We start from the raw sequence: 25,324 nt of genomic DNA on the forward strand, positions 1-25,324 counted from the left end.
AACGGTGAGACGAATCTATTAAACCTAATTAGTCCATGATTTGACAATGTGCTGTTACAGTAACCGTTTGCTAATGATGGATTAATTAGGCTTAATAGATTCATCTCGCTGTTTAGCCTCCATCTGTGTAATTAGTTTTATAATTAACTCATATTTAGTTCTCCTAAATAGCCTCTGAATATTCGATGTGACACGGACTAAACTTTAGCTCCAAGATCCGAACACCCCCTGAGATCATCGTTTACTGTTTTCCGTTAAGACCAAGCGTCCGCACCAGTTCTATCGTCTTCCATCCCGGATGCGTGCCTCGCAAGGTTCTGTAAATGTCAAACTCTTGATTTCGTCGCAGATTCCTTATGAATCCTAGCCAAATTCATTTGACTGTGACACCGTGTATCCGCGGTTGCTAGGTGCTGATGTGGATTTCTTTCGTGATTTGAGCTTTTGCCTAGGTCCGCGGCAACCGGCAAGATCAGAGCTTCTTCCTCTTGCACACACCTTTGTGAGAAAACAACAATGCGGACTTCTGAGAAGGGGGCTCCTATCTGGCTTCGGTGGGCCAGATAGGGAGGATGGATTAGAGGCCCATTAAACCCACAACCATCTCCTTCTTCCCTACCGTTTCCTCTTCTTCCCTAGACTCCACCGCCCGCCCCTTCCTCCGCCGCCCCGGCCGGCAGCTGCCGCGCCACCCGGCCACAACCCAACGCTGCCTCCTCCAACCCGCTCGCTGGCGCTCCTCCTCACCCTCGTCGCCGGCCCCTTCCACTAAATAGCCACCTTCTTCTTCCCCAGGCTTCCCCCCTCCCCACCGCCACCTCCACTGCCCCGGTCGGTGGCGAGCAAGCTCGTCGCCGCGTCGCCCGCCCTCCAACCACCGCTGCCCCCTCCGGCCCGCCCTTCCTAATCCGGCGGCGCTCCTCACGCCCGCCACCGACCACTGCCCACCGGATGGCCAGCCCTGCCCGGCCAGCGGCGCTCCCGCGTCGCCTTGCCTCCGCCGCCGGCCAACCCGCCACCTCCGCCCCCCGCCGACCTCCTCTTCTAAGGCCGGTGGGCATTGGAGCCCCCCGGAACCCCCAAACCCTAACCCTAAGGTCCCCCGACCTCGACGCCGCCGGCCGCTCCCGCCCACCGCCCACCCTCCGACCTCGGGCACCGGAGGAACGGTGGACAGCAGCGGCGCGTGAGGACAAGCAGAAGCTAGGGCGCGCGGGGAGAAGATAGGGCGCACGGGGAGGAGAGGAGATCGGACGGTCCATGTGGTGTGCACCAATCTTAAAGCACCGGAAGCCATATAAGATACTAGCTTCCGGAAGTCAGATAGGATTGGCTAGAAGGCCACATGAAGCCCATAACCTTATCTATCCAGATGGGCCCGTTAAGCTGCAAAGCCCAGCCCAATTACATTAAAAAAAGGGTGAAATACCTAGGATGGTAATGGGTAAATTCCCGTTGGGTATGGTCATCCGGATCCATCCCCACCATAAAAATTTGAGACCACCAGAATGCCCATACCCAGCTCTAGGCGAGGAATTTCCTCAGACCCATACCCAATAAGGTAAATCATGAGCTGGCGAGGAATTTCCTCAGACCCATACCCAATAAGGTAAATCATACCCGGCGGGTCACCCATACCCGCCAATAGTTTATTTAAGCACATGAAATCAGCACTTTAGCAGCAACCACTAGTCCCAGAACACATAAAATTAGACAAATAATAGCATATAATAATCTCTACGGATCACATAACACCATCACACAAGTCATTCTATCATTACATTACATAGCCAAAAGGGATACATAAATAAATCTCCAGGTTCATTGTAGTCAATATATATAGGACAACAAACATGCTTAGATTTGGAATGGAGCGAGGGGGGTAGGGGCTTGTTCGGTTGTTCCCGTAGCCTGCAGTGGATAGGGGTGGGAATGTGGGGTTAGGTGGAGTGGGGGAGAGGATTATATATTTAGAGTTTCACCTTATGGCCTGGTGCTTGGTGCGCTTCTTTACTTTTGGGCTGGTTATTTTTCACCCACGGATCAACGGGTATGAGACTGTTGGAACATACCCATACCTGCGTATCCGATGGGTGAAGGGTTTGATCTATTTATGTACCCATGGGTAGTGTATTTAGTTCATATTCAAATCCGAATGGAGTAAATACCCATCGGGTATCGGGTCGCGGGTCCCATTACCATCTTGAGAAATACCCTAACCGCTTCGCCAAGCTGGAAATTTCAAAACCTCCCGCCCTTCTGTCCCAATCCAATCCCCCGCCGCGGCACCCAGTCCCCCCCTTTCGCGATGCAGCCCGGCGGCGGCGGCGGCGCGATCCGCGTGCTGAACGTGGCGGAGAAGCCGTCGGTGGCGAAGGCCGTGGCGGAGATCCTGTCGCGCGGCTCGATGCAGTCGCGGGCGGGGCGGTCCCCGTACAACCGCGTCTTCGAGTTCAACTACGCCATCAACGGCCGCGCCTGCCGCATGCTCGTCACCTCTGTCACGGGCCACCTCATGGAGCTCGAATTCGACGACCGGTTCCGCCGCTGGCACTCCTGCGACCCCGCCGATCTCTTCCACGCCCCAGTCCGCAAGTCCGTGCCCCAGGTATGCTGCTCGCTCTCTCCGTCCCGCCCGTGCATTTCGCCGAACAGCTGGTGAGCGCGTCGCTGTGGCCTGCTTAGGGCGGTTCGGGTTCGATTAGTTGGTGCGTGGGTTTCTCGCGGTTGTGATGGTGCCTTACAGTCTTAGCGTCGGCATCTGCAGTATTGTTGTGATGTTGTGCTTCGCATTTGTGAATGCACTGATGTGGGAATTCCGTCCAACAGCGTGCTTGGTGTTTTGCTGTGTACAGTATCATGTGCCTGACGCACTAAATGAGCTCTGATATTTGGAGTCGTTCTGACTGCAGGCGTAGCGTGATAGTTGCATGAAAACTGCATATCAGTCCATTTGGTAGAGTAATCCTCAGGCCTTTGCTTAGTTACATAGAGATCGAATATTATTTGATGCAATCATTCGACTCACAGACCTTGCAGGTTTTAGCCTAGAATGATATGATCATAACTCAGAACAACCGCATTGCATGCAGATAATAATATAAAAAGCTAAAAAGGAGAGACACAAGTAGACACCCAATGATTTGCACCAGTCATGTAGTTCAGGGCATAGTCAGCCACCTTAATATAGATATAGCTGGCTGTGGATTGGATGCTAACAGAATGCTTGGTGTTCTTCATGATGACACAATCATTCGTTTTTAACTTCTTTCTTGTAATCTTCCTCTCTCTTCCTGCATGGATAAATTTGTCTAATTACCTGTCTTTGGCTGTCATGTTGTGCACATATTGGGATTATCTTCTTCATAGATATGAATCGTTGCATGTCATGATGTTAGTGTAACTTCATGGTTTATTTGTACTTGAATTCTATTCATGAATTTGTTCATCCAAAATGCAGGACAAGCAGGCCATAAAACAAACTTTGGAAGAAGAAGCTAGGAGGTGCCAGTGGCTGGTGCTATGGCTTGATTGTGACAGAGAGGGTGAGAACATAGCATATGAAGTGATCGAGGTTTGTACAGGTGCCAACAGTCATCTTAACATTTGGAGGGCTCGTTTCTCAGCTTTGATTGACAGGTATTGGTTTCTGGGCATGGTCTCTTTCCCTCTAGTGCAAGGATGTTGTACCCATGCCCATTGGTTTGTCTAAAAAACATAATGAAACTGCAGGGAAATACATGAATCTGTGCAACATCTCGGCAGACCCAACAAACTATTTGCGGATGCTGTGGATGCAAGACAGGTGATTCTTATCTCATGTACTCGAGCTACAACTTTCAACTATCAACCAATTTAAAGTGCATGGTACTCTTATCTGATTGAGCTCCATGGTGAACTTTTGCTGCATGTTTCCTCTAGTACTGATAGCTTTATATAAAATCAAAGATCCAAAGCAGCAGATTTGCTACTCCGTAGTACATTTTCTCTGCCTATGTAATTGTGTCAAATGTATGAGCATTTACCTCTTCATTGTTACTTTCAAGCTCAGAGAAGTAATAAGAAACTTTGTACAGGAAATTGACCTTCGCATTGGTGCCTCCTTTACAAGGTTTCAAACAATGCTGTTAAAAGATGCATTTGTAATTGATGTCACTGGGGATGACAGGAATTTAGTTCTGAGCTATGGTCCTTGTCAGGTACTTCATAAAACCTATTACATGTATGCTCATTCTTTATTTTGTCTAAAAATTTATTACATTGCAGTTTCCAACGCTAGGATTCATTGTTGAGCGTTTCTGGGAGATTCAAGCTCATGAACCTGAAGAGTTCTGGACGATAAATTGTACTCATACTTCTGATGAAGGCACTGCATCTTTTGGTTGGATGTAAGATGCCCTTTAGAAGCTCTTCTGACATTTTCATTATGAAAGTCTTGTGACATTTTCTTCTTGGCAGACGTGGTCATTTGTTTGATTACCCATCTGCTGTTATACTCTATGAAATGTGTGTGGAAGAACCAATGGCAACAGTAAGCGCCTTCTAATCCTTTTCTGTTAATATCAGTAGTTAGAAATTCAAATGATCATGAACCAAGAGTACCATTTTTTAAGAAATGGATCAGTAGTGGTACCACTTTTCAGTTTCATTTTGTTCACTGCAGGTTCAAAATGTTAGAAATCAAGAAAAATTAAAATACCCCCCATATCCACTAAGTACATTGGAGCTTCAAAAACGTGCTTCTAGGTACTTCAGAATGAGTTCAGAACACACAATGAAGGTCTCAAAAATCTCGTCTTATTGGTTTATTTTCACTTGCCAGTTCCAATATCTAATAATGTGCATATCTCATTGGCTTGATTATTTGGTTGTTTTGTTTGCTGGTCTCCTCCCTTTCAATTCCAGGTGGCTGAAGAACTTTATCAAGCTGGATTCATTAGTTATCCAAGGACAGAAACTGATAACTTCTCTCCAAACACTGACCTGCATGTCAGTATGAAATTTTACTCATGACTTATTTTCACATTCTTCCCTTTTGTTTTCTTGATGATTTTGATTACATCTTTTTATTCAAATCTATAATTTTTCAAGACAATTGACGTAGTTAACAATATGCAAATACTAGTTTATTTGAAAAGTGACAAGAAACATGTACTTAGACAATTAAAAAAAAACTCGACCAGGGGGGAGACACCCCCTGGGCTTTGTTCTAAGGAGGTGCCATGCTTCGGGTTGGGACGGGAGTCTTAATGACTCCGGAGTTCAGTGCTCTAACCGGTCCACCGCGAGAAGCTTGGCAGGTACTTAGACAATTGATCTACATGTACCCACGACATGCTTCCTATCTGTTGTTCCCATTGATGGGAATTTAAATCCCTGTTGATCTTCATTGCATTATGTCCATGGATTATTAGGCATGTCCCTGATGAAATCGCACTGAGAAAATTGTAAAAACGCACTCCATGTAGTCTGTGTCATACTTGGCTTTTGCAGTGGTTACACCATTATTCACTATTATTTATTATTTATTTTCTTGAAGTTATGATCTTCCTTGCTGTATCTTTTCGCCTCTTAAATGTTTGGCTCACTTTGACCTAGGCAATTGTACGTGAACAAGTGGAGCATCCAGTATGGGGAGCATATGCTCATCGACTTCTAACTCCTGAAGAAAGACTTTGGAGAAATCCCAGTAATGGTGGTCATGATGACAAGGCACATCCTCCTATTCATCCAACCAAATTTTCAAGAGGTGAAAATAACTGGAGCCCTGACCACAATGTATGCAGTGCTACTAAACAGCTGAGAGATCAAATTCGTTTTTAAGTGTTCTTTATTGAGGTTCCTATACAAGTCTAATAAAGTTTTGTATATCTTCTTTCTGGCATCCAGAGATTATATGAGCTTGTTGTTCGCCATTTCCTTGCATGTTGCTCTCAACCAGCTGTTGGAGCTGAAACAACTGTGGAAATTGACATAGCTGGTGAACAGTTTAATGCATCAGGGCGTGTTGTACTTGCTGTGAGTACTTTGCTATATTCTTCCTTTGTTGCTTCCCTTCAATCGTCTATCAATACTATCAATACTTCAAGCAGCCATATGTATTCAGTTTCTCTGGTGCTGCATGTTCTAGGGTTCTGTTTGAAAGTTACTTCCGCCATTACCTGATACATTTATAGTGTCAGAATAGTGTGAAGTTTGTAATCAGTAAGGACTGATGGGGCTAGTTTGTACAGATATGTATCATTAGCTGATTTTCTTAATGTAAAGCTGACCCTAAGGTCTGAATAGTTGTTTCTTTTTTTTTCTTGAAGAGAATAGTTTGTTTCTGTACGAGCATGAAGCTTGGAAACACCTTGAACAATATGTTTTTGCCAATTTTCAAACAAAGTTACTATAGTATTTATTGAAAACGGAAAAGAGAAAGGGGAATTTGTATAAAATGTGAATGAGACAACTAACATGCATTTCCTCTTGTTAGTTTTATCCACCAGAAAATAGTTCTGGTTACAAAAAAATGGTACTTTTACTTTTATTTTTGAAGGTGCCTTCATATGAATATACATGAGCACAGCTTTTACCATAAACTGCTGTAGAAAGAAAAAGAGTCAAACTTCAATTATGGCAATCATGCTGGGTCAAATTGTACATGATATTTTTTAATGGGTTCAGTATTTCAGTTATAAATGTGATTTAGTGCTCATTAATCTGTATTGAGCAAGTTCATTGGTAAATCATCTGCTAATATTGGAGAAAGCCTTGTATTCAAGGAACCTCATCAGACACCACAATTTTCTGTATTATCACCACAATTCCTATTGATAATAAGATGCTTCCATTATCTGCTTCACCTGGATCTGTTGTTTTTTCTCTCTCTTAAGAGAAATGCTTTCTTCTGTAGAAAAATTATTTGGATGTTTATCGCTTTGACTCATGGGGTGGCACATTACTTCCAACGTACAACATTGGACAGCAGGTTTGCTGTAATCATATTTCATACTCTACATTTTCTTTGGTTAAGCTGTTTATCCTGCTAAGATTCTATTGTGACATCATGTAATTGGTTAACAAAAACTGGTTAAAGACTGCAGATAAATTCATAGTTTGAATTAAAAATATGGCCCTTTCTGTATATTTATATTATTGATGATGTTTATTACTTTATTTAAACATAATATATGTAGCAGTGTATATTTCATTGCAATATGTATGGAGTTGCTCAATATTTGTTGATTACAACATATCTATGGTTCAGTTATTTGATTTGAGTTAGAGAACAGCGATGCTTGTCAACATTTTGTATCCTTTTCAATCAAATACAAAACTAACCTGAACTATCGACTTAAAATCATGCAGTTTGTTCCGACAACTTTAACACTTGATTCTGGAGTGACTCGGCCACCCCCTCTTCTTGCTGAAGCTGACCTTCTTAGTTGTATGGATAAAGTACAAAAAAATCCTTCTTTTAACCTAAGATATATTATTTTTCTGTGGCAAATATCCAAAATTGCTGGATTGCCACTTACTGAATCTACCATCCAGAATTTAAAATCCCTTTTTTCACTTCTATTTCCAGGCAGGAATTGGCACTGATGCAACCATGCATGATCACATAAAGAAGTTGCTTGACCGTTGTTATGCAACCAAAGATGAAAACACACGTTTCTCGCCGACAAATCTTGTATGTCATGCCAAAAGACTATCCCTTGATAGCCTATTATACATTTGCATGTAGATGTCACGTAATTATCCTATCCAATCTTGTTTTCCTTTCAATGATATGTTTCCACTATGGAATGTTTGTTTCTTAAAAAAAGTATACTCAGATCTAAATTCTGATTTGACTAGGATACTCTACCATATTATCCATATTACTAGATGCATGCGTGACTCTGTTAAAATCCACTTATTTTGTGTGGAAAACTCCTATCATCATGGCATTATTGTTATTTGATGTCTGAAAGCAAAATTTTACATTTCTGATTATGTAAGAGATGCATACTTTTCATGCTGCACTTGGATGTTTTAATCCAGTTCAGGTTTAATCATTAATGACATTTCTTCTGCTCTTTTCCTTTTCTTGTTTATTTAGCTTCAGATATCTGATATCTCTCAGATTTCAGTTACCTAGGTAGAGTAACATGGCCAACTTTTGAGTGCCTGTCTTCTTGAAAGTTGAAACATGACCTCTGTTTTTGTAATAAAACAAACCTCTGATCCTTGGGAAAAAAATGCAGGGTGAGGCATTGGTAATGGGTTATGATGAAATGGGGTGAGTTGATTCTAAAATTGCTGCACTTACTGAATCAAATACGATGACATATGGTTGCTTAATGCTTGCTCAAACACTTTTTTAGGTATGAGCTTTGGAAGCCTTATTTAAGATCAATGATGGAAGCTGATATGAAATCAGTAAGCATAGGTACAAAGAGTAAATCACAAGTACTTGAGAGTTGTTTGCAACAGATGAAGGCTTGCTTTCTTGATGTAAGTTGGAAATTTCTTGTGTTCCATGATACATGTAGAAAATATTGTAATATTAAAACCATAACAGCAAGAAAAGCAACAGTATTGTCACTACTTTATTGCTACAGTTATTCTGAATATCTATACCCTAATTTGATTGCATGATGGTCATTGGTTCAACACAGGCAAGGGTGAACAAAGCGAAGCTCCTTGATGCAATGGGGACATTCTTTGCAAGGTGTTTGATTGGACACATATGTCATTTTTTTCTTTCTTTTTTCTTTTATGGCCTCTTAGCTTCAACTTGCCTTTTCCTTTTGTAGATCTAATAGGCCTGTAAATGAGACACAAAACCCGATAGAGGTTGTGAGGCCGTGTGCTGCATGCCGCGAATCTGAAATGGTGCTGAAGCAAAAGCAGGTAAGTTGTCTCCCTATGACTCGTTTCTTTGTTTGTTTATCTATAGAAATTGGCTGTCGCACTTATCCATGGCTGAGCTTTGCTTTTTTTTTCTCTCAGAATGGTGAATTTATGGTTGGTTGCCGAAGTTATCCACAAGTGAGTAATGTGGTCTTTTGGTAGAACTAAATTACCTATAATGCCGGAAAATGGCATCACTGATACAAATATGTGAATTTCAGTAATGATTTTGATATTAATGTTCTCATTGAATTTTCAGTGTAGAAATGTGGTATGGCTCCCAGGATCTCTTTCAGAAGCGTCTGTAACTAATCAAGTTTGTCCTATCTGCACACCAGGTCATCTTTAGAGTCCCATTTGTGATATAGCACCAGGAGCTCCACTTGTTGGTTTTTGTTTGTTTGTTCATTTGCCATTTCCCTTATGACAACTCTGTCACATTTACAGGCCCTGTTTATAAGATTCAATTTAAATTCCGTCGGAGGGATATTCCACCAAATTTTGATGTTGATCACCTAGGTAAACTGTCCTAAATGCATAGTCCTCAGCTTAATTTTCTTTTTCTTTTATGGTTTTCTGTGCTGTGCGGTTCTATTTGAGAGGACTGTCGTAAACTTAGACAACCAATGTGTTAACTCTATCTTTGTGCTTATGGCCATTTTTGTGATAGGTTGTATTGGTGGATGCGATGATATACTCAAAGAGCTTACGGAAATAAGTAGGTTCGGAAGTCGTAGCCAGGCTGCAACACCAGGTTTGTGATGCTTGTCCCTACTCTCTGGTTCATATGTGGGCTCATATCTTTTATTTCTCTGTGTACTTGTTTTGTTGATCGTATCTCATCTATCTCCAGTCTCCATGTTATGCTGCTAAAAGAATAGGTGCAACTTCTGTTCTAAAAGATTAATTTACTTTTATGATCATATTACTTCACAGCAAGAGGACAGACTCCGAATGGTGTGAGGCAGGGGCCTCCAAGGCAGGATTTACATACTAATTTTCGTCCAGCAGGCCAGCTTAATAATGAGAACCCATCGGTTATGCATTCTCAAGGTTTCCGTTCAACCCATACCCAAAACCAAAGTAACACATCAGGTATCTGACATTCTGACTATATATGTTCTACTTATTCCGCAACGATGTACATTGCTGCTACCTATCTTGATTTACATCCAGATGCAGGCCAAGTGCTGTGCACTTCATGTGGAGAACTCTGCATATCACGAATTGCTAATACAGAGGCTAACAGGGGAAGGAAGTTCTATAAATGTGAAGACCCTGGCTGTGGCTTCTTTAAGTATGTGATGTTGTCGACTCATTTATTATGTTATATTACACTGCCGCATGCATATTCTTCTGGTACAATGGAGAATAAAATTAGTTTATCTACACCCTTATTCCGTGCTATGCGTGTAGCATATCATTACTTGTGCAGCTGGTTCGACAAGGGTGTCATAACCTGCTTATACATGCAGTAATCAAATTGTCAGGAGAGTTAGAACATTTGTCTTTCACATTTTATTTAAGATGTTGGTTTTATATTTTTTTTTAGAGAAACTTTATTTCGTGATGGTAACCTTTGTTTACCAGTCGTGGAAGAATCCTAACTTTGCATGAGTTGCCTGACTGTTTTCCCTCTCACCTGACGCAGATGGGAAGACGAACTGGATAACGCTACGCCGAGAGGCCGGCGCGGGCGCGGTAGCAGCAGGCAGGCGCCAGCATCTGCAGGACGGAGAGGCGGCGCCCAAGCGCGCGGCCGGAGGGGCAGAGGCCGTAACACTGATGGCGGGATGTTCGTTTCAGCGACGGGCGACCCTTCCCGCTGCTGCTTCACCTGCGGCGATCCTTCCCACTTCGCCAACGCCTGCCCGAACCGGAGATAGTTACCGGGAACTTGCTCGCTGTGCGTGTACAGAGACTGGCGGTCTTCGCGAAACGCTAAACCATTTTCAGGTGGGTAGGATTAGGATTCATGTGCACCTGGCCTGCTCAGGGTAATTCTGTTCTAGACAACTAAACAAAATGCGGTTATTACTAGTACGTGTACATAGGTATGGTTGCTTTGCTTGGAAAAAAGTCAGAGAAATGGACTAAGGATCCAGAAATTCCTAAGCAGGCTATCGCTGAGCGCGACGGCGCCTCCTCCGTGCGCTTGGGGATGGAGAAGCCGCTCCTCGATCCGGTGGCCGCCGTCCCTGAGGAGGAAACGAGGGACTGGGCCAACCTGATGCCTGACCTCGTCGACGAGATCTCTGGCCGTCTCATGTTCTCCCTGGGGCCTGGCCGAGTGCCTCCGCTTCCGCGCCGTGTGCAAGCCGTGGCGCGCGCACTCGGACGACCCGCGTTCGGTCGTGTCGTTCGCATCGTCGACCCTTTCAGCAACGCCATCTCCCGCTCCAGCATCGTCGCCGCCGCGCCAACCCAAGCCACATCTGCGCGGTGTACCGGGATCCCTGGGCCCTCATCCCAGAGTTGATCGACGGCGCTGGGTTGGACGACTCCACTTCCCCGCCGACCCTCGTGCACTGCCTGAGGGACGCGGCGTCCAACATCGTCGTCACCAAGCCCGGCCGGCGACGCGAGCTGGACGGTGGTGAGCCCAGGGCAGGCGTGCCACTGGCTCTTCGACTGGCTCGGTGGTGAACCGAGAGTTGTTCCAAGTGTTTTCTGTGAACACTGGCCACTGCCCACTGGAACATGTTAGCACCGTCCGATCGTCTCACTCGGTTCTATATACGAGATCTAACACCGTACATGTCTATCGAGTATCGACTGCATAGAACCGGCACCAAAGCTCGCGACCAGCACGTGCTGGGGCCTGGGGAGATCACAATGAAAATAAAGGTGCTTGCTCAAACTTGACGTTGAAAAATGTAACCCCGGTGCTTGGTGCGATGATCAAATGATGGTCACCTTCGAAAAGTTTCATGTGGTGAGATGGGACGTCCTTGTAAAGCTCCTCCCGACACTTGCGATCCTCATTGCTCCTTCGGAATTCTATCGCCCACCGGGGTTTGAGATTTTCTCAAGTCAAAAGTTCAGCGGAAAAACAGGATCAAGGCATCACTTTTTCCTCGCACTGTTACCATCATACCCACTAGCTGTTCTTGTCAAGTCGCAATCGTATGACTAGTACATCACTACGTGCTATGCTTAACTAGTACGATCTACTGTCCGTCACATCGTTATCATCATAATCCTACCGATCGAGCTACCCAGATAGTTAGGATTCAAATGCCATGACACTTCTAGAATATAGCTCAGACTCTTGTGTTGAAACCTGTAAACCCATGTAAATGGGAAAAAAGAGTTAAAAGAACAGTCTAGATGCAACACATAAAAAAACATAGGAATTTACGACACAAAGGATAAAACATGAGGTTAGACATTGTTTGGTTGGCTCAAATGTAACAAATCCTGTTACAGATGTTTAGTTGTGGTGGTTTGTAATCAATTAACACTGTAATTGAATCCCTTACCTATACAAACTTGTTACCCCTCCTCCCCCACCGTAATCAGATACAACACCCACACCGTAATATGATAACATTACCGTAATGCAACAAAAAAAAGAGGGTAATCACCCGTTCCGCCACCAAATACACTGTAATCTGATTCCCTTTGCATTTACATTATCTTAGCTCGAACCAAACACTAATATTTACCTCGTTTTGGATCAGACAGTTCTCTAGCAATTTCAAATGAATCTTGATGTAGTAAATGAAATCCTTCAAAAAAAATTATTACATTTTCCCTCGAAAGGCACTTATGAGGGTCAAGTTAACCGGTCCAAAGCCTTTTTCTAATATTAGAAGGCAAAGGCTGACATATCTAGGATGGTAGCACACAAGTCAATTCTAGAGAGGTACCTATTCCTTTTCGAGAAGTTCTTTTCGACCATTCAACAGGTACTAAGAGGTACCACAACATATACCTATACTAAAATATGGTGCTGTATGTACCAAATTCATGTTATAAATTTGGTGCCATCTCAAAAAATGGTAAAAGAATCCTTTCTGTTTACAAAATTACACACGAGTACATGAAAGTTATATTAAGTTTAGACAGATAAGTTTGTTATTTGAATCCGGAATCTAAGCTCGTTCAAGGTAAATTGAACAAAAATGATGGGCTTTTGCATGAGTAGGTGCTTGGGTTCCACCGCACCTAATGCCTAATGGTGTCGGCAACGGGCATGGCTTTGCAGAGATGCTTCAGTTGCCACACATGAAAAATCTTGGAAGCGATCTTTCCATGATCGGAAAGATTCGTAACGAGGACGACACCAACCAAGCTAAACTTTATGATCATAATTGCCCACGCCCACCTAGTAAAGCTCTCAGCAAGATACTGTGTATTGACGTACATCATCAGTGATCTTGTTACGGCTCTCATTTCGTCTGCATGTTACTGTAAGCTTCTGCTCCTGTAACCTATGCAATTAATTAAATATGTATGCTAAAGAGCCTTTATGTTGGGTATTATGGTCTCTCTCTCTCTCTCTCTCTCTCTCTCTCTCTCTCTCTCTCATGACAAAGGGAAAAAGCAAAGGAAATTTCAGGTATTAGGCTTAGATTTACAATCATTAAATTCTGAAAACCTGAAAAGCCAATGTGTTAATAGAAAGAGACAATGGGAAAGAGCTGTCTTTGAAAAATTGTCAAACTTGGAGCAAGTATGCCGAACTAGAGGTCAAATTCATGTTAGAAACCAGCCAAACATTGCAATATATGACAGGATCACGCAAGACGAGATAATTTATATACGACAGTATCGAGGAAACGCTTACTGTGTTGCTTACTGAGGAGAAATTTTGGTGCGTGGTGTTGGTCCAACTAGCATCAGCAAAAGTTCAGACTTCAGACCGTGAGATCTGTTGTAGGGAGTTGGATCATCCTTGACAAGATCATCGTCGTCCCCGGTGATTCGGAGACGAAGAACAGTTGAGTTGGGGGGAATGAAGCCTGGTCCGAAACCATCCACCATGCTGCGATGCCGCATGGATCCGCGGTGTTAGGTCTCCGACCAGACAACATTCCCCTCAACTGCCATATGCGAGAAAGATCGGCGAGAGCAAGCTTCCTTGTGTTCATGTAGATTCAGGGAGTAGTGTGTGTTTGCTTATGAGAGAGAGAGAGAGAGAGAGAGAGAGAGAGAGAGTTCATGGACTTATATGCATGATTAAGATAGGAGAGAGAAGCAGGCAGGGAAGCTTGTTATCGCCCGGGCAAGGTCGGTGCGTACTTTCCACAGCCTTATGGCAGATTGATATACAAGATGCTTCGTTCTCTGCCGTCGCTTTCACACTACATCTTGCATGAAGAACAGACAGATCGAAACCGTACATCCTAAATTAGCACGCTGATCACATCTTCTAGTTCAAGTCAAACTATCTCACCTCTCAGAACGTTTATAGCCATGCATCCCAGAATGAACACGTCAGAGCGCTATGATGAGTTCATGACTAGCTCTACTTGGCTTCCTGATAAACATTACTCTTAGCCGCCATTAGGACAGTCACAAGTTGACAAACAATCAACAGCTCCTCCAATAAGACATGGTCGTGTAATTGCTTTTGTTGGCAGAAGTAAGTAATTAAGTAATGCAGATTAAGACGAAGCATCGTCTGAAGAAAAAGGTCTGGCCTTTTTCTTTCTCTGATGAGAACCAAGGCCTGCTGCGAGGATGCATGGTACATGATTTTATTCCCAAGCAAAGGATTTCTTTTGCTTTGCATGCACGTACTGCGTCGACGCGCTGGCTGGGTGTTGCATCGCATGGCCTTGCCTGCCCGGCCAGTTGTTTTGATTCCAAGCTTAGCGTTTAAGAAACTCTCGCCTGCAGCAAAGAGAGCTTTTCTTCTCGTGGGGCTGTGAAAGACAGAGCAAACAGGCGGTGGGGATGGAGTGAAAAGAGAAATGAAGCAACATGTAGTGCTAATATCCTTACCGTACACTGCAACTATTTACTTGCATTTATTTCCTCATTTTTTTTCTTGACCAAGAAGATGACCGTGTGAATGGAGTAGCAATGACAGGCTTTGGCTGTCTCTTTGTATGACAGAGACTCATGGGAGAGTTCTTGATTTGTGTAGGCAGGATGATTTCACTGGAAGGTTGTGGAGGAAGCCAACGACATATTTACGTATGCTAGCTAGATTCTGTATGGGCGCAGCGTCCAAATGGCAAGCTAGCTAGATTCTGCTAATCACCTTTAGGACCATACCTTTTGCATTCATAATTGAGATGCATGCTCCGTTTATCTTCCAAGATCTCAAACGAAAAATATATATTTATATATTATAGTAGGCCATATTTAGAGCAAGATTAGTTTATCGAGAAATTATTGAAAATGTGTTCCTGTGAACCTTTTGCTTCCAAACAGGCAGGTTCGGAATGAACTTGGCTCAACTAGCTAGATGCACTTTGGAATAAACATGCTTCCTGTAGCACCAATTGCTACTTCATTTTCAGAAAGTATCAGTGTACCACCATGTCGATATAGCCCAGTATATTAAGTAAATGATTTGAAGGAACATACAAGTATTTTACCAGCACTACCGTGTTGGTTTGATCTCCACTACACATTCGTTTGCTGTCTTTCTTCAGCTTTTGGTGGTCTTCATCCCCAGTGCAACGGGAGGCCATGCTTAAATCTCTCAACCTCACATCACATGCAAAGGCTAGAGAGAGAAATGCGGGGTTTTGGGAGGAGACGGCGGACATCTGTTCCCTCTCTCCTCCCCAATCTGCACCGAGAGAGGGGGAGCCATTTTGCCTCCGCTTAGCAACCAGAAACATTTTTTCCCCAATTTCTCTTGTTTTTTCCCCACACTTACCAAATCGGTGATTCAGGGGAACATAGCTTCTTGATTGAAGATCTGCAGCGCTGGTATGTTCCGAAATGCATTCCCCTTCGAATCTGAACAATCTGGTCGAATATGAAACCCTAAATGTTACATTTATGCCACTTTTGTAGGAAAGATAGGATCTTGGGATCCATTGGTGGAAATATTGGGTTCTTGCGATCTATTTGTATGAACATTGGCACGCGATTCAGAGCAACCTGGTAATTGCAGCTTCTTCTGCATTGGTGAAGTAAGGATAATTGCAGCCTCTTGCCGCATTGGTGAAGTTTTCATATTTTGGAACCACAGATTGGCATGGGTGACCAAGATTCTAACACCGTTCGTTCCTCATCAACAATGTGGTGTGATTTTAGTATCCTTGTGCCGCACTGATGGGAACTTCATAGGAAAGATAAAGATTTTGCAGCAACCTACATGCGAATTGGGGGCGCGTTGAGCTTCCCATGGCTGCGCAAGCTCGTGCAAGGCCGCGGAACTTTTCGCGGCAATTCTGGCCGGTGCTTCGCCATGCCATCAGCGAGTGTTGCCTGATCATAATGCTCGTTGCGACCGCCGTGTTGTCATATATGGCCACAAGGTTCGCACGCATGTGCAGGCTCCGGTCACCATGTATGCTTTGCTCGAGATTGGATAGGTTTCTACATGGCAAGGCCTGGTTCTCTGAAGAACTGGTTTGTGCTGCACACAGGCTTGAAATCTCACGTTTGTCATGTTGCCAGAGTCACAACAAGCTTGCGTGTTCTGATGATATGTGTGATAGGTGCCTGCTTTCTTGCACTACCTCGGATGGTAAGCCTAGTAACCTGACAAACATGAATGTTAAGGAGAAGGCGAAGTCTCGATCGAGATCTAGGCACAAGCAGCTATGTTCTTGTTGTTCACTGCAGTTCAAGAAGGCACGGAATTCACACAGGCTATCTGAGGTTGCAAATATCAGGTTTCCTGGTGATGATATGAACAAAGTAAGAAGCATATCCATGGCAAGTGTTGGGCATTCTTCAGATGACGACTCTGATCACTTGCCTTTTGAAGGTTACAGAAAGCTAAAGGTTGGCCACGATTCTGAATCTGAGATTCACATCTCGGATAGTGATGACGATGTTGGCAATGCAATGCCTCATGAAGCTAGAGGAGTAGCCATTAACATCTCAAGTCGTGATGTGCAGCTGCAACCAATGATCTCCAGTGGCAACGGCTTGTCAATGCTTCCTTCTGATAATACTGTTATGACAAAGCCCAAGCAACCACTGAATACTGCAAGACATGCTGATAGTCAGTCTAGTGGCACCAACGTTGCAGAATATTTGGATCCTGCTATTGGGCATGGTTTGGATGAAATCAACTGGAGCCAAATCAATGCAAATGTAAGTGACAGCAATATGGACATGCAATCGAGGGCTATGCCTGAACAGGTTTGTGCGGAGCATCCAAAAGAGAAAAGTACGTATGTTATCCAAAACGCTGCCATCCTTATCTAACTTGAACTATTTCTGAGCTTATCAATTTGTATTGTAGCTTTTCTTGTTGGTATTGAGGAAGTTGGTGATTCTTTTGAGGGTGTTTCAGGAAGCCCTGATGAGGAAGCTATGAATGATTTTGCTGCTTCCACAAATGCTGGAACAAGCTCAAGTGCAGACACTCATATCAACTGCAACAACAGCTTGAAAAATTCTTCTGGCGGTAGAGGCTACCTTAAATCTCCTCGTTTATCTGAAATAATCTCCGCTAGGGACACCAATTCAAAAACAAATGAAGAAGTGAAAACATTTCTGTCACAACTATCTTCTGCACGAGGCTTTGATGGCCCTTTCAGTGAGTCGACTGCTAGTCCCAGAATCAGAACACAGATTGATGAGTACAGACAATATGATGCTACTGGTATGGCCCCATTTCTTGATAGGAACAACTCAAATCTGGAGCCGTTTGATGTGAATGCCACTAGTGAAGATGAAGGTGAAAGTTCTATTGAATGCTTGAAGCAGCAAGCTGAGGTTAACAGGAAAAAAATGAGTATGCTTTATAAGGAGCTCGAGGCAGAACGAAGTGCTTCAGCAGTTGCAGCAAGCGAAGCAATGGCTATGATCAACAGGTTGCAAGAGGAAAAGGCCGGAATGCACATGGAAGCATTGCAGTATCTCCGGATGATGGAAGAGCAAGCTGATCATGACCAGGAAGCAATTGAGAAGTTAAACGACTTGCTTACAGAAAGGGAGAAAGAATTACTTGATCTGGAAGCTGAACTTGAGTGTTATCGGAGCAGGCTTCATGATAAGCCATTTGACGTTGGAAATTTCAATGCTATTGATGGAGCTATAGCATTTGGAGTCCTGGATGGCTCAGATTTCATGAGGCATATCATGTTTGATTTTGAAGATGAGAAGGCAAAGATTTTGGATTCCTTACACAGTTTGGAGGAAACACTCGGCATGTCTTCCATAAATAGATTTGATTTGCATGGCACAAATGATACTCTACAGAATGGGCCATTGGGAGATCACCTAGTGAGCAGCCAATATCTACAGAACTCAGAGCTGGGGACTTCTCAAGTGCCTCGAGAACACTTGATTAGTGTATCAGCTTCTTCTCAACAAAACGATGAAAATCAATCTGTTGAGAACCAAAAAAGTTCTCCTTCATGTTCCCAATTAGATGATGCAAACAATTGTTCTATGACAAGCGTTAAACATGACATTTCTCTCCTGAATACTAGATTCAAGGCACTTGAAGCAGATCAGAATTTTCTCAAGCAAATACTAAGTTCTCTTAATTGTAGCAGTGATGGCGTGCAATATATCCAGGAGATTACTAGCCATTTGAGAGAGCTGCGAAGAATTATGGCCGAACAAAGAGATATGACAGTGCTATGAACTTGATCACTCTGAAGGTAATTGTTTGTAATTTATCTGTTATTAGTGAACGACTATTTTAAATGTTTTAGATTAAGTAGTACCTCAGAATCATTGATCATACAGAGGATATATCTTCACCAGATTGTCACGTAGGTGTATCTTTTAGTCAGTTACTGCTGTATTCGTTGTATACCTAGCCTTGTTTGGTTATTTGCTTCTGTTTTCTTTCCCATCTGCACTAGTAACTCTCATCATTTTTATCGAATTTTTTCCAATCTAAGAATTTTGACCCAACCTCTTCTTTCAGTTTCTGCCGCTGAGCTGCTACTGTTAGTGCACCATGTGGCAAACTTCATAGTTGAACAATGCTACAGCTCGGAGATTTGACAAGTGGCAACGGCAGAGGATCATCCAGATGAGATTTTGCTTGACATGGGAACATAGATCATACGCACCTCCTGAACTTGCTGAATGTACTTCAAATTTCAGTTGCCAGCAATGTCTCATGCAGCTTAGTTAACTACCTAGAAATAGATATTTCTTGTACATTGTCATCAGGTGGTGGTGGTTACTTGTTAGGAGATAGTTTCAGTGTAATTAAAATTTCCAGGCCTTGTTGAGATCAGTTCAGTTAGCAAACCAGCTGTTGATCCTGGCAGATGAGTTCGCCCCTACACTTGGGATGCATATACTGCAGCACGTCCGCATCCACACAATATACAAACATCACATTCTCAATCGGCCTGTTTGCTTCAGATTATTCAGCCGGCTTATCAGCCACCAAACAGTGTTTTCCTCTCACAACAAATCAGCCGCTTCAGCTTTTCAGCCGGCTTATAAGCTAAAGCGAACAGGCCGAATGTTTGAAGTTGGCCTTTCCATGGAGATGCCAGAATGTGAACCCCTGCAGTATCTGTGCAGGTGCAGCATCGATATTGGCATGAAAAATATTAAAATTATCACATAGACCAACAAGTTCGGTGCCAGTACACTAGTAAAACAGAGCCTCAAGAGTGACAGAACTATCAGGGTATCACAAGAATCAGAAGAAAATAACTCATGAGCCAGGGAGACACTTGGAGCAACAAATCACGCTCAGGTTAGAACAAAACTTCGGATGTTACCATCATTCCATGCGAGGTGCCAGCTGTACAGCTAACAATAGCTTCACAAACCACATTCTTCTCATCAAATAGCTTTACCTGGAGGCTAGCCTCCAACTATCAGTCATCACCTGAAAACAGCGTGGTGATGGGGGTAAAGGAAGAATCTATATGAATGATAAAATGAATACAGCCATCTACTATTCAGCATGGATTCAAGCCTGGACAGTGCTTCGCTCTGACACAGCTTCGAACATAGGTAGGAGGTCGGAAACCACATCGCCAACAGGTACATGCACAAAGTGCTCACTGAAACCATTGACTGCTGTCCTACACAGAACTGTGACATCAGGACAGAGAGAGCTTCCTTCAATCAGCTCACCCCATGCTGTGTCCTCATTGAGATTGGCTTCTCTCAAGAACTGTAGTACTTTATCCAGGTGAGCAACATTCCTACCTGCCCCACAGCCAGTGGCGGTGGCAGCACCAACTGCATTTGCCAGTGTTAATGTGTTAACTGCTGGCAAGTCATGGAGGAACCCGAAAGCTATAGCAGCAGTGAAGCTATCTCCGCATCCAACCGTGTCCACAACATTAATCTAATGAAAACAGAGAGTATAGTGAGAATTAATAGTGCGATGAATCAGAATGTAACTCTGATTACTTTTGGAAAACTTCACAAATGAAGGCCATTTATCAGTACAGTGAGTACCTTGAAAGAAGGTGCACAGGAAACAGCATTCTTGGTTATCATGATCGATCCCTTGGAACCCATTTTGATGACCACCTGCTTTGTGCGGATCCCCCTCTTTAGCAACTCTTGCCCAGCCTCAATTGGGTTTTTGACATTCGTTAGAGATTCAGCCTGTCAAACAAATAAACATCAATATGAGAAAAAAGAAATACGAAAAACAGAATATGCAACAATAAGTAGCTGCATTCCAAAAGGGCCAGGTTCAGCAAACCAAAATATTTTTTAAAAAGCATAGCAAAGTTTCGTGTTATACTGAATCTTTTAAAAAGGCGGAATTTGCAATGTCTTTATCTAACCATTCTTTTTTAAAAGCAAAGGAAAAGGACAAGCCAGACAAATATTCAGATTTTTACCAACCACAACAGAAACACATAAAGAAACCACAAAACATAAATCATTTATAGCTCACTCAACCTTTCTCAGAGAATCCAGTCAGGTAAAGAAATGACTACAAGAGTGTTGACATGGATCTATGATCAATTGATTATCCCACTATAATGAGAAGTTGCACAAACTAACTACTCAAGTAGTAATTGGAAACTATAGTTGCATGTATGCCAGCTAACCTCATCTGAGGTCAAAAGGAGAACATCACTGAGCCTCAGGGCATGCTCAAGTGCTCTCTGCTCATCCAGGGTCCCATTTAAGAGAGATTTTCCACGGGGACCGGGATCAAAAAACACTGCTGTTCCCGCATCAATCGCGCAGTCAATAGAGGATGCAATCACATCAGGGAAGAACTCATCAAAAGCATAGCCATTGCAAAACAGTATTTTCGAGTGATGAATTGCTGTCCTGATATCTGCTGGGAGTTTACGTATCCAACTGAAAGCTGGTTCTTCACTAAAATCTGCACGGCTGACATTGCAAAGAAAGCAACACTGATAAATAACCAAGCACATTATACCAGCAAAAAAATAAATTAGCTAACATGAACCCTGATAGCACAATAAAAATATGAAAAATCTTTCTTCCAAAAGAAACAGAGGGCATGAGAACTGTTAGTTCTAACCTGCAAAAACCATGTTTCTGAAATGGGTCTACAAGAACCCAACATAGAAGTGTTTCATAGGCCTGACGGCATGCAGTAGCATCGGTATTTTCAAGCATCCCAATAACACTAATGCCCTCTGCCTGAAGCACATCAAGAAGAAATTTTCCGTATATTTCCTCTCCTACATGCCCCAGCGTGGAACAGCGAAGCCCAAGCCTAGCCGCGGCAAAGGCTAAGTTGCAGTTCCCACCAGCCTCCCAAAATTTCTGCTCATGTTAAAGCATATAAAATACTCAGAACATATGACAACCAGGTATTGCATTGTGTGGTTCACGGAGCATTAGACACAAATCAGTCATGGTGTTCTTATATGATAGAAAATAAACATATTGTCCAGTTCTCCACTTTTGTACCAAGCTGATAAATCTCACCAGAAACTAGCAACCTTACATTTTTGCTGCTCCATTTCTGAAAAACACAATCAACCTTACAAAAGTAGACATTGATTACAAGCTTACTTGTATTGAGCCATTCACATCTAATTGTCACTTAAAGTCCCCACCTACCCTCCACCCACTCAATCTAATGCTAGATACAGCTAAATAATAAAGACATAAAGTGGAAATAATGTAAGGGGGTGTTTGGTTCCACCTCCTAAAGTTTAGTCCGTCGCATCGAATGTTTGGTTACTGATTAGGAGTATTAAACATAGACTAATTACAAAACTAATTGCACAGATGGAGGCTAATTTGCGAGATGAATCTATTAAGCCTAATTAGTCCATGATCTGACAATATGGTGCTATAGTAAACATGTGCTAATGATGGATTAATTAGGCTTAATAGATTCATCTCGTGAATTAGCCACAGCTTCTGCAATTAGTTTTACAATTAGCTCATATTTAGTCTCCTAATTAGCATCCGAACATCCGATGTGACATCCCCTGAACTTCAGGCCATGATCCAAACACCCCCTAAGTTTCGCAGTCGACAAAAAGGATTTTGTAGCCGGACAAAAAAAAATCGAAAGCTAACGCTCTTCTCACCCCGCGTCCGTACGTAACGCCAAACCCAAACAACGAAGGGAATAGCTCGAGAGCCCTAGTTTCTCTAAGAACACAACGATCTGGTAGGGTGGCCGACCTGATCAGGCGGCGAGGCCGCGAGGCGCTCCATGTAGGCCTTCCGCTCCTCCCGCGGCGCCGGCGGTAGCTGGGGCACGCTGAGCACGACGTCGACGCAGAGGTTCCCGAGCGTGGCGAGATCCGTCTCCTTCCCGCCCTCCTCCCCCGCGCCCCCGCGCGGCGCCCCCCGCCTCCTCTGCGCCTCGTTGACGGGCCCCGAGACGGCGGCGGCGACGGCGCGCGGGCGGGCGGCGGCGCCCGCGAGGCGGCGGCGGGGAGGGAGGTGGAGGAGGGGCTGCGGCGTGTGGCCGCGGCGCGGGACGGGCGCCGGGGTCGGGGATACGGCGGCCGGGTGCCGGTGAGGGTTTAGGGTTTGGAGCGCCATGGGAGAGATTGGGGTGGGGTGGGTGGTGGGGGTGGAGGGCCGGAGCGACGCGGCCAGGCCCAGCGAGGGAAGGGAGGGAAACTCTGCTTATGGAACTGATTCCGGCACGCAGAGTACGGTCATGCGGGTTGGGTTCCGTTTGAGTGTTCCTAATCAGTGAGACTACTTTTTTAGCTAGTGAATGTGTATCGGTGACGTTTCGTTTTGAGGGTGTTTCTAATCGGTGAGAGTATTTTTTCCCTCAATAGCGAATAATAGCGAATGTGTGTTGATGTATACTTCCTCCATCCGAAATTATAAGTCATTCCAAGAATCTTGGAGAGTCAAAGTATATTAAGATTGACCAAGTTTTCCTCAATAGCGAATGTGTGTTGATGTATATTAGATTTCGCATGCTTGAGCTCAAAAGCGTGCGTGCATTTTCCATACCTCCACACCACATGTAGTGGTTTTTTTAAACCAAATTTGTGGTCTTTGGAAAAGGAATGGTCAAAAAAACAGAAGGAATCGCATTCTATGATAAGCTTGAAGAATAAAAGCATCATGCTGGGTCAAGAAAAACCACTGGAGTATGTAGAAGAAAGAAATGACGCGGACACAACAGCAAACGAAAAGTTGTTGTGATCATTGCGCGGCCCATTTCGCAGCCCATGGCATTCGCTGTAACGAACGATCAGCCCATACGAGTTCCGTCTGATGCTAGCGCGGTCGAACAAAAGATGGTGACGAAAACACACAGTGTAGGACTGAGCGAGACCGGGGCAGGGTGGAGAAAAGATCTGATCTCGGCAGCGCCCTCGTGGGCTCGTGGCTGCTGCAGTCCGTGACCGTCCGTCCCTCCCTCTCCATTTCCATCTGCAGCGCTGCTGGCCGCTCAGGCCCCAATTCAGGCGATCAGGGCGAGTGCGCTTTAACTGATCGAGCGCATGTGACCGATTCGAATTCGATGAGCACAGCCGCGAAGTACACAGGAGAGAATTCAGGAGGAGCAGCTCATGATGTGTGTGGGAACACCAGTAGGCAGTAGCTAGTAGTACACCACCCCCATCCCCTAGCGGTGCGGGTAACCCGTAGGATAGGAGTAGCCAAAAACATTTTCGATGCTCATCGTGTCTGCTGTGGCTCTGTACTGCAGATGCTCACGGCCCAAGAGTACCTGGACAAGATGTGCCTGCCGCTGATGATAGTAGCTTTAATCCTCACGCGGGCACCGTTCCTGGCCGCCGGCAAGCCGCTCGCCGGAGCTGCCCGGGAGACGGCGGGCGAGCAGCACCTCCGAGATACCAACTTCCAGCTCTGCAACAAGGTCACCTCGCTGGCGCTGTACATCGTCGTGTTTCTGTGGATGCACGCCATGCGGATGACGGCCTCGGCACGCCGCACGCTGGCCGGCGTGGTGGCGATGTTCGCGGGCGTCTTCCTCTCCATGGCGATGGCGTACTCGGTCGAAAGCACCAACGATCTGAGCGAGGCGACGGTGGCGTTCCTGGCCGCGGTGGGGATTATGGCCGTCGTGGTCGTTTTGATCCTTTGCAAGCTCATGATCCTTTGCAAGGGGGCGGCGGTCTTCCTGGTGGCTGCGGCGATCGCAAGCGTCGGTGCGCATCTTTGGAGAACTGGAGAGAGGGGTTTGGGGGCGGCACTGAACCTGCTGCTGCTTGCAGCGATGTCTGCTGGATCATCACTGGATCTGGATGGATGGATGGGAGGGATGGATGACTACTACATATCTTCATGGCGATACGTGTCGTCTGGTGTTTATGGTACAGTTAGGGATTAACCCCAGTTTAGTAGATCTGCTATGGTTCATTTCGTGTGGCTATCAGTTCTGCTATGTCAGTTTATGTAGCTCTGGATGCTCTTCTTCAAGCTGTACTGCTCCTTAGAAGTAGTTTGCCCATGGGCAGGGAGCAGCATAATTAATAAGCCTCCCATGTATCTGGGTGTTGTGCTCTGTAGCTGCATCTCTGGGGTTGTGATGAGAGTGGCTTGTGTGGATGAACACGTACTTGATGTTTCACTGCTCAATTTCCTACAGGAGCAATACTTGTGTTTCTTTTGCATCCATGCGATGTGATGTGCCGATCGATCATCCAATGCAATTCATGGGTATTCAGTTAAGAACCTCAAAAGGAAAACCTGGCCAAAGATTCTGAATTTGGTAGGTATATGATAGTATTAGTATGGCACATCCGTGTGTGATGTGTATATTGTACTGGAACTCTGGAAGTCTGGAACGGATCAGTGCCAAGCTGGCCGATCGAGCGCTGTGCTGTCGTGTGTCGAGCAAATTAAAGCGCAGGAGCTAGCTAGCCAAGCAAGTGTGGTCGTGTGGACGGCGTTAGAAGCTCCATGGGCCTAC

The 25,324-nt window shown here is 44.5% G+C and overlaps 3 protein-coding genes and 1 long non-coding RNA gene across 6 annotated transcripts; 2 read left to right on the forward strand and 2 right to left on the reverse strand.

The window, feature by feature from the left end:
* Window positions 1–130: 130 nt before the first annotated feature.
* On the forward strand, window positions 131–10,966 carry LOC101752849 (DNA topoisomerase 3-alpha). Of its 2 annotated transcripts, XM_022823235.1 has the most exons (25): window positions 131–1,561; window positions 1,610–2,608; window positions 3,461–3,639; window positions 3,733–3,805; window positions 4,077–4,199; window positions 4,267–4,388; window positions 4,459–4,531; window positions 4,664–4,780; window positions 4,906–4,989; window positions 5,599–5,778; window positions 5,890–6,018; window positions 6,899–6,973; window positions 7,354–7,443; window positions 7,574–7,678; window positions 8,235–8,269; window positions 8,355–8,484; window positions 8,649–8,701; window positions 8,787–8,883; window positions 8,983–9,021; window positions 9,143–9,221; window positions 9,331–9,402; window positions 9,554–9,637; window positions 9,820–9,978; window positions 10,060–10,180; window positions 10,535–10,966. In XM_022823235.1, the coding sequence occupies exons 2-25, from the start codon at window positions 2,309–2,311 to the stop codon at window positions 10,767–10,769; spliced, it is 2,754 nt and encodes a 917-aa protein (XP_022678970.1). In that variant the 5' UTR covers window positions 131–1,561; window positions 1,610–2,308; the 3' UTR covers window positions 10,770–10,966. The 2 variants fall into 2 exon arrangements, with proteins under 2 accessions (XP_022678970.1, XP_004985595.1); XM_004985538.4 differs by having other exon boundaries at window positions 131–2,608.
* On the reverse strand, window positions 10,885–14,103 carry LOC111255831. The gene is made up of 2 exons (XR_002675902.1): window positions 13,676–14,103; window positions 10,885–12,166 (listed from the first exon to the last, which is right to left on the reverse strand). It is a non-coding gene; the product is annotated as an uncharacterized LOC111255831 (long non-coding RNA).
* Window positions 14,104–15,249: 1,146 nt separating this feature from the next.
* On the forward strand, window positions 15,250–19,228 carry LOC101753670 (myosin-binding protein 1). Of its 2 annotated transcripts, none has more exons than XM_004985540.3 (4): window positions 15,250–15,777; window positions 15,865–17,194; window positions 17,270–18,638; window positions 18,911–19,228. In XM_004985540.3, the coding sequence occupies exons 2-3, from the start codon at window positions 16,198–16,200 to the stop codon at window positions 18,619–18,621; spliced, it is 2,349 nt and encodes a 782-aa protein (XP_004985597.1). In that variant the 5' UTR covers window positions 15,250–15,777; window positions 15,865–16,197; the 3' UTR covers window positions 18,622–18,638; window positions 18,911–19,228. The 2 variants fall into 2 exon arrangements, with proteins under 2 accessions (XP_004985597.1, XP_004985598.1); XM_004985541.3 differs by having other exon boundaries at window positions 15,251–15,777; window positions 17,321–18,638.
* Window positions 19,229–19,679: 451 nt separating this feature from the next.
* LOC101754335 (2-dehydro-3-deoxygluconokinase) lies at window positions 19,680–23,029 on the reverse strand. Its single transcript, XM_004985542.3, has 5 exons — window positions 22,597–23,029; window positions 21,473–21,720; window positions 21,027–21,318; window positions 20,419–20,571; window positions 19,680–20,305 (listed from the first exon to the last, which is right to left on the reverse strand). The coding sequence occupies exons 1-5, from the start codon at window positions 22,960–22,962 to the stop codon at window positions 19,922–19,924; spliced, it is 1,443 nt and encodes a 480-aa protein (XP_004985599.1). The 5' UTR covers window positions 22,963–23,029; the 3' UTR covers window positions 19,680–19,921.
* Window positions 23,030–25,324: the final 2,295 nt, after the last annotated feature.

This window comes from Setaria italica, chromosome IX (genome assembly GCF_000263155.2).
Source record: "Setaria italica strain Yugu1 chromosome IX, Setaria_italica_v2.0, whole genome shotgun sequence".
Classification (NCBI taxonomy): domain Eukaryota; kingdom Viridiplantae; phylum Streptophyta; class Magnoliopsida; order Poales; family Poaceae; genus Setaria; species Setaria italica.

What these genes read in the sequence shown, in the direction of transcription:
- LOC101752849 (XM_004985538.4), top strand. Translation starts at nt 2,309, where the DNA reads ATGCAGCCCGGCGGCGGCGGCGGCGCGATCCGCGTGCTGAACGTGGCG. An exon ending in TCCGCAAGTCCGTGCCCCAG is followed by an intron (nt 2,609 to 3,460) that starts GTATGCTGCTCG and finishes TCCAAAATGCAG; the next exon opens with GACAAGCAGGCCATAAAACA. An exon ending in CGTACAACATTGGACAGCAG is followed by an intron (nt 6,974 to 7,353) that starts GTTTGCTGTAAT and finishes AAAATCATGCAG; the next exon opens with TTTGTTCCGACAACTTTAAC.
- LOC101754335 (XM_004985542.3), bottom strand. Translation starts at nt 22,962, where the DNA reads ATGGCGCTCCAAACCCTAAACCCTCACCGGCACCCGGCCGCCGTATCC. An exon ending in CGGCCTCGCCGCCTGATCAG is followed by an intron (nt 21,721 to 22,596) that starts GTCGGCCACCCT and finishes TAACATGAGCAG; the next exon opens with AAATTTTGGGAGGCTGGTGG. An exon ending in CCTGTGCACCTTCTTTCAAG is followed by an intron (nt 20,306 to 20,418) that starts GTACTCACTGTA and finishes TGTTTTCATTAG; the next exon opens with ATTAATGTTGTGGACACGGT.
- LOC101753670 (XM_004985540.3), top strand. Translation starts at nt 16,198, where the DNA reads ATGGCTGCGCAAGCTCGTGCAAGGCCGCGGAACTTTTCGCGGCAATTC. An exon ending in GGAGCATCCAAAAGAGAAAA is followed by an intron (nt 17,195 to 17,269) that starts GTACGTATGTTA and finishes TTTGTATTGTAG; the next exon opens with CTTTTCTTGTTGGTATTGAG.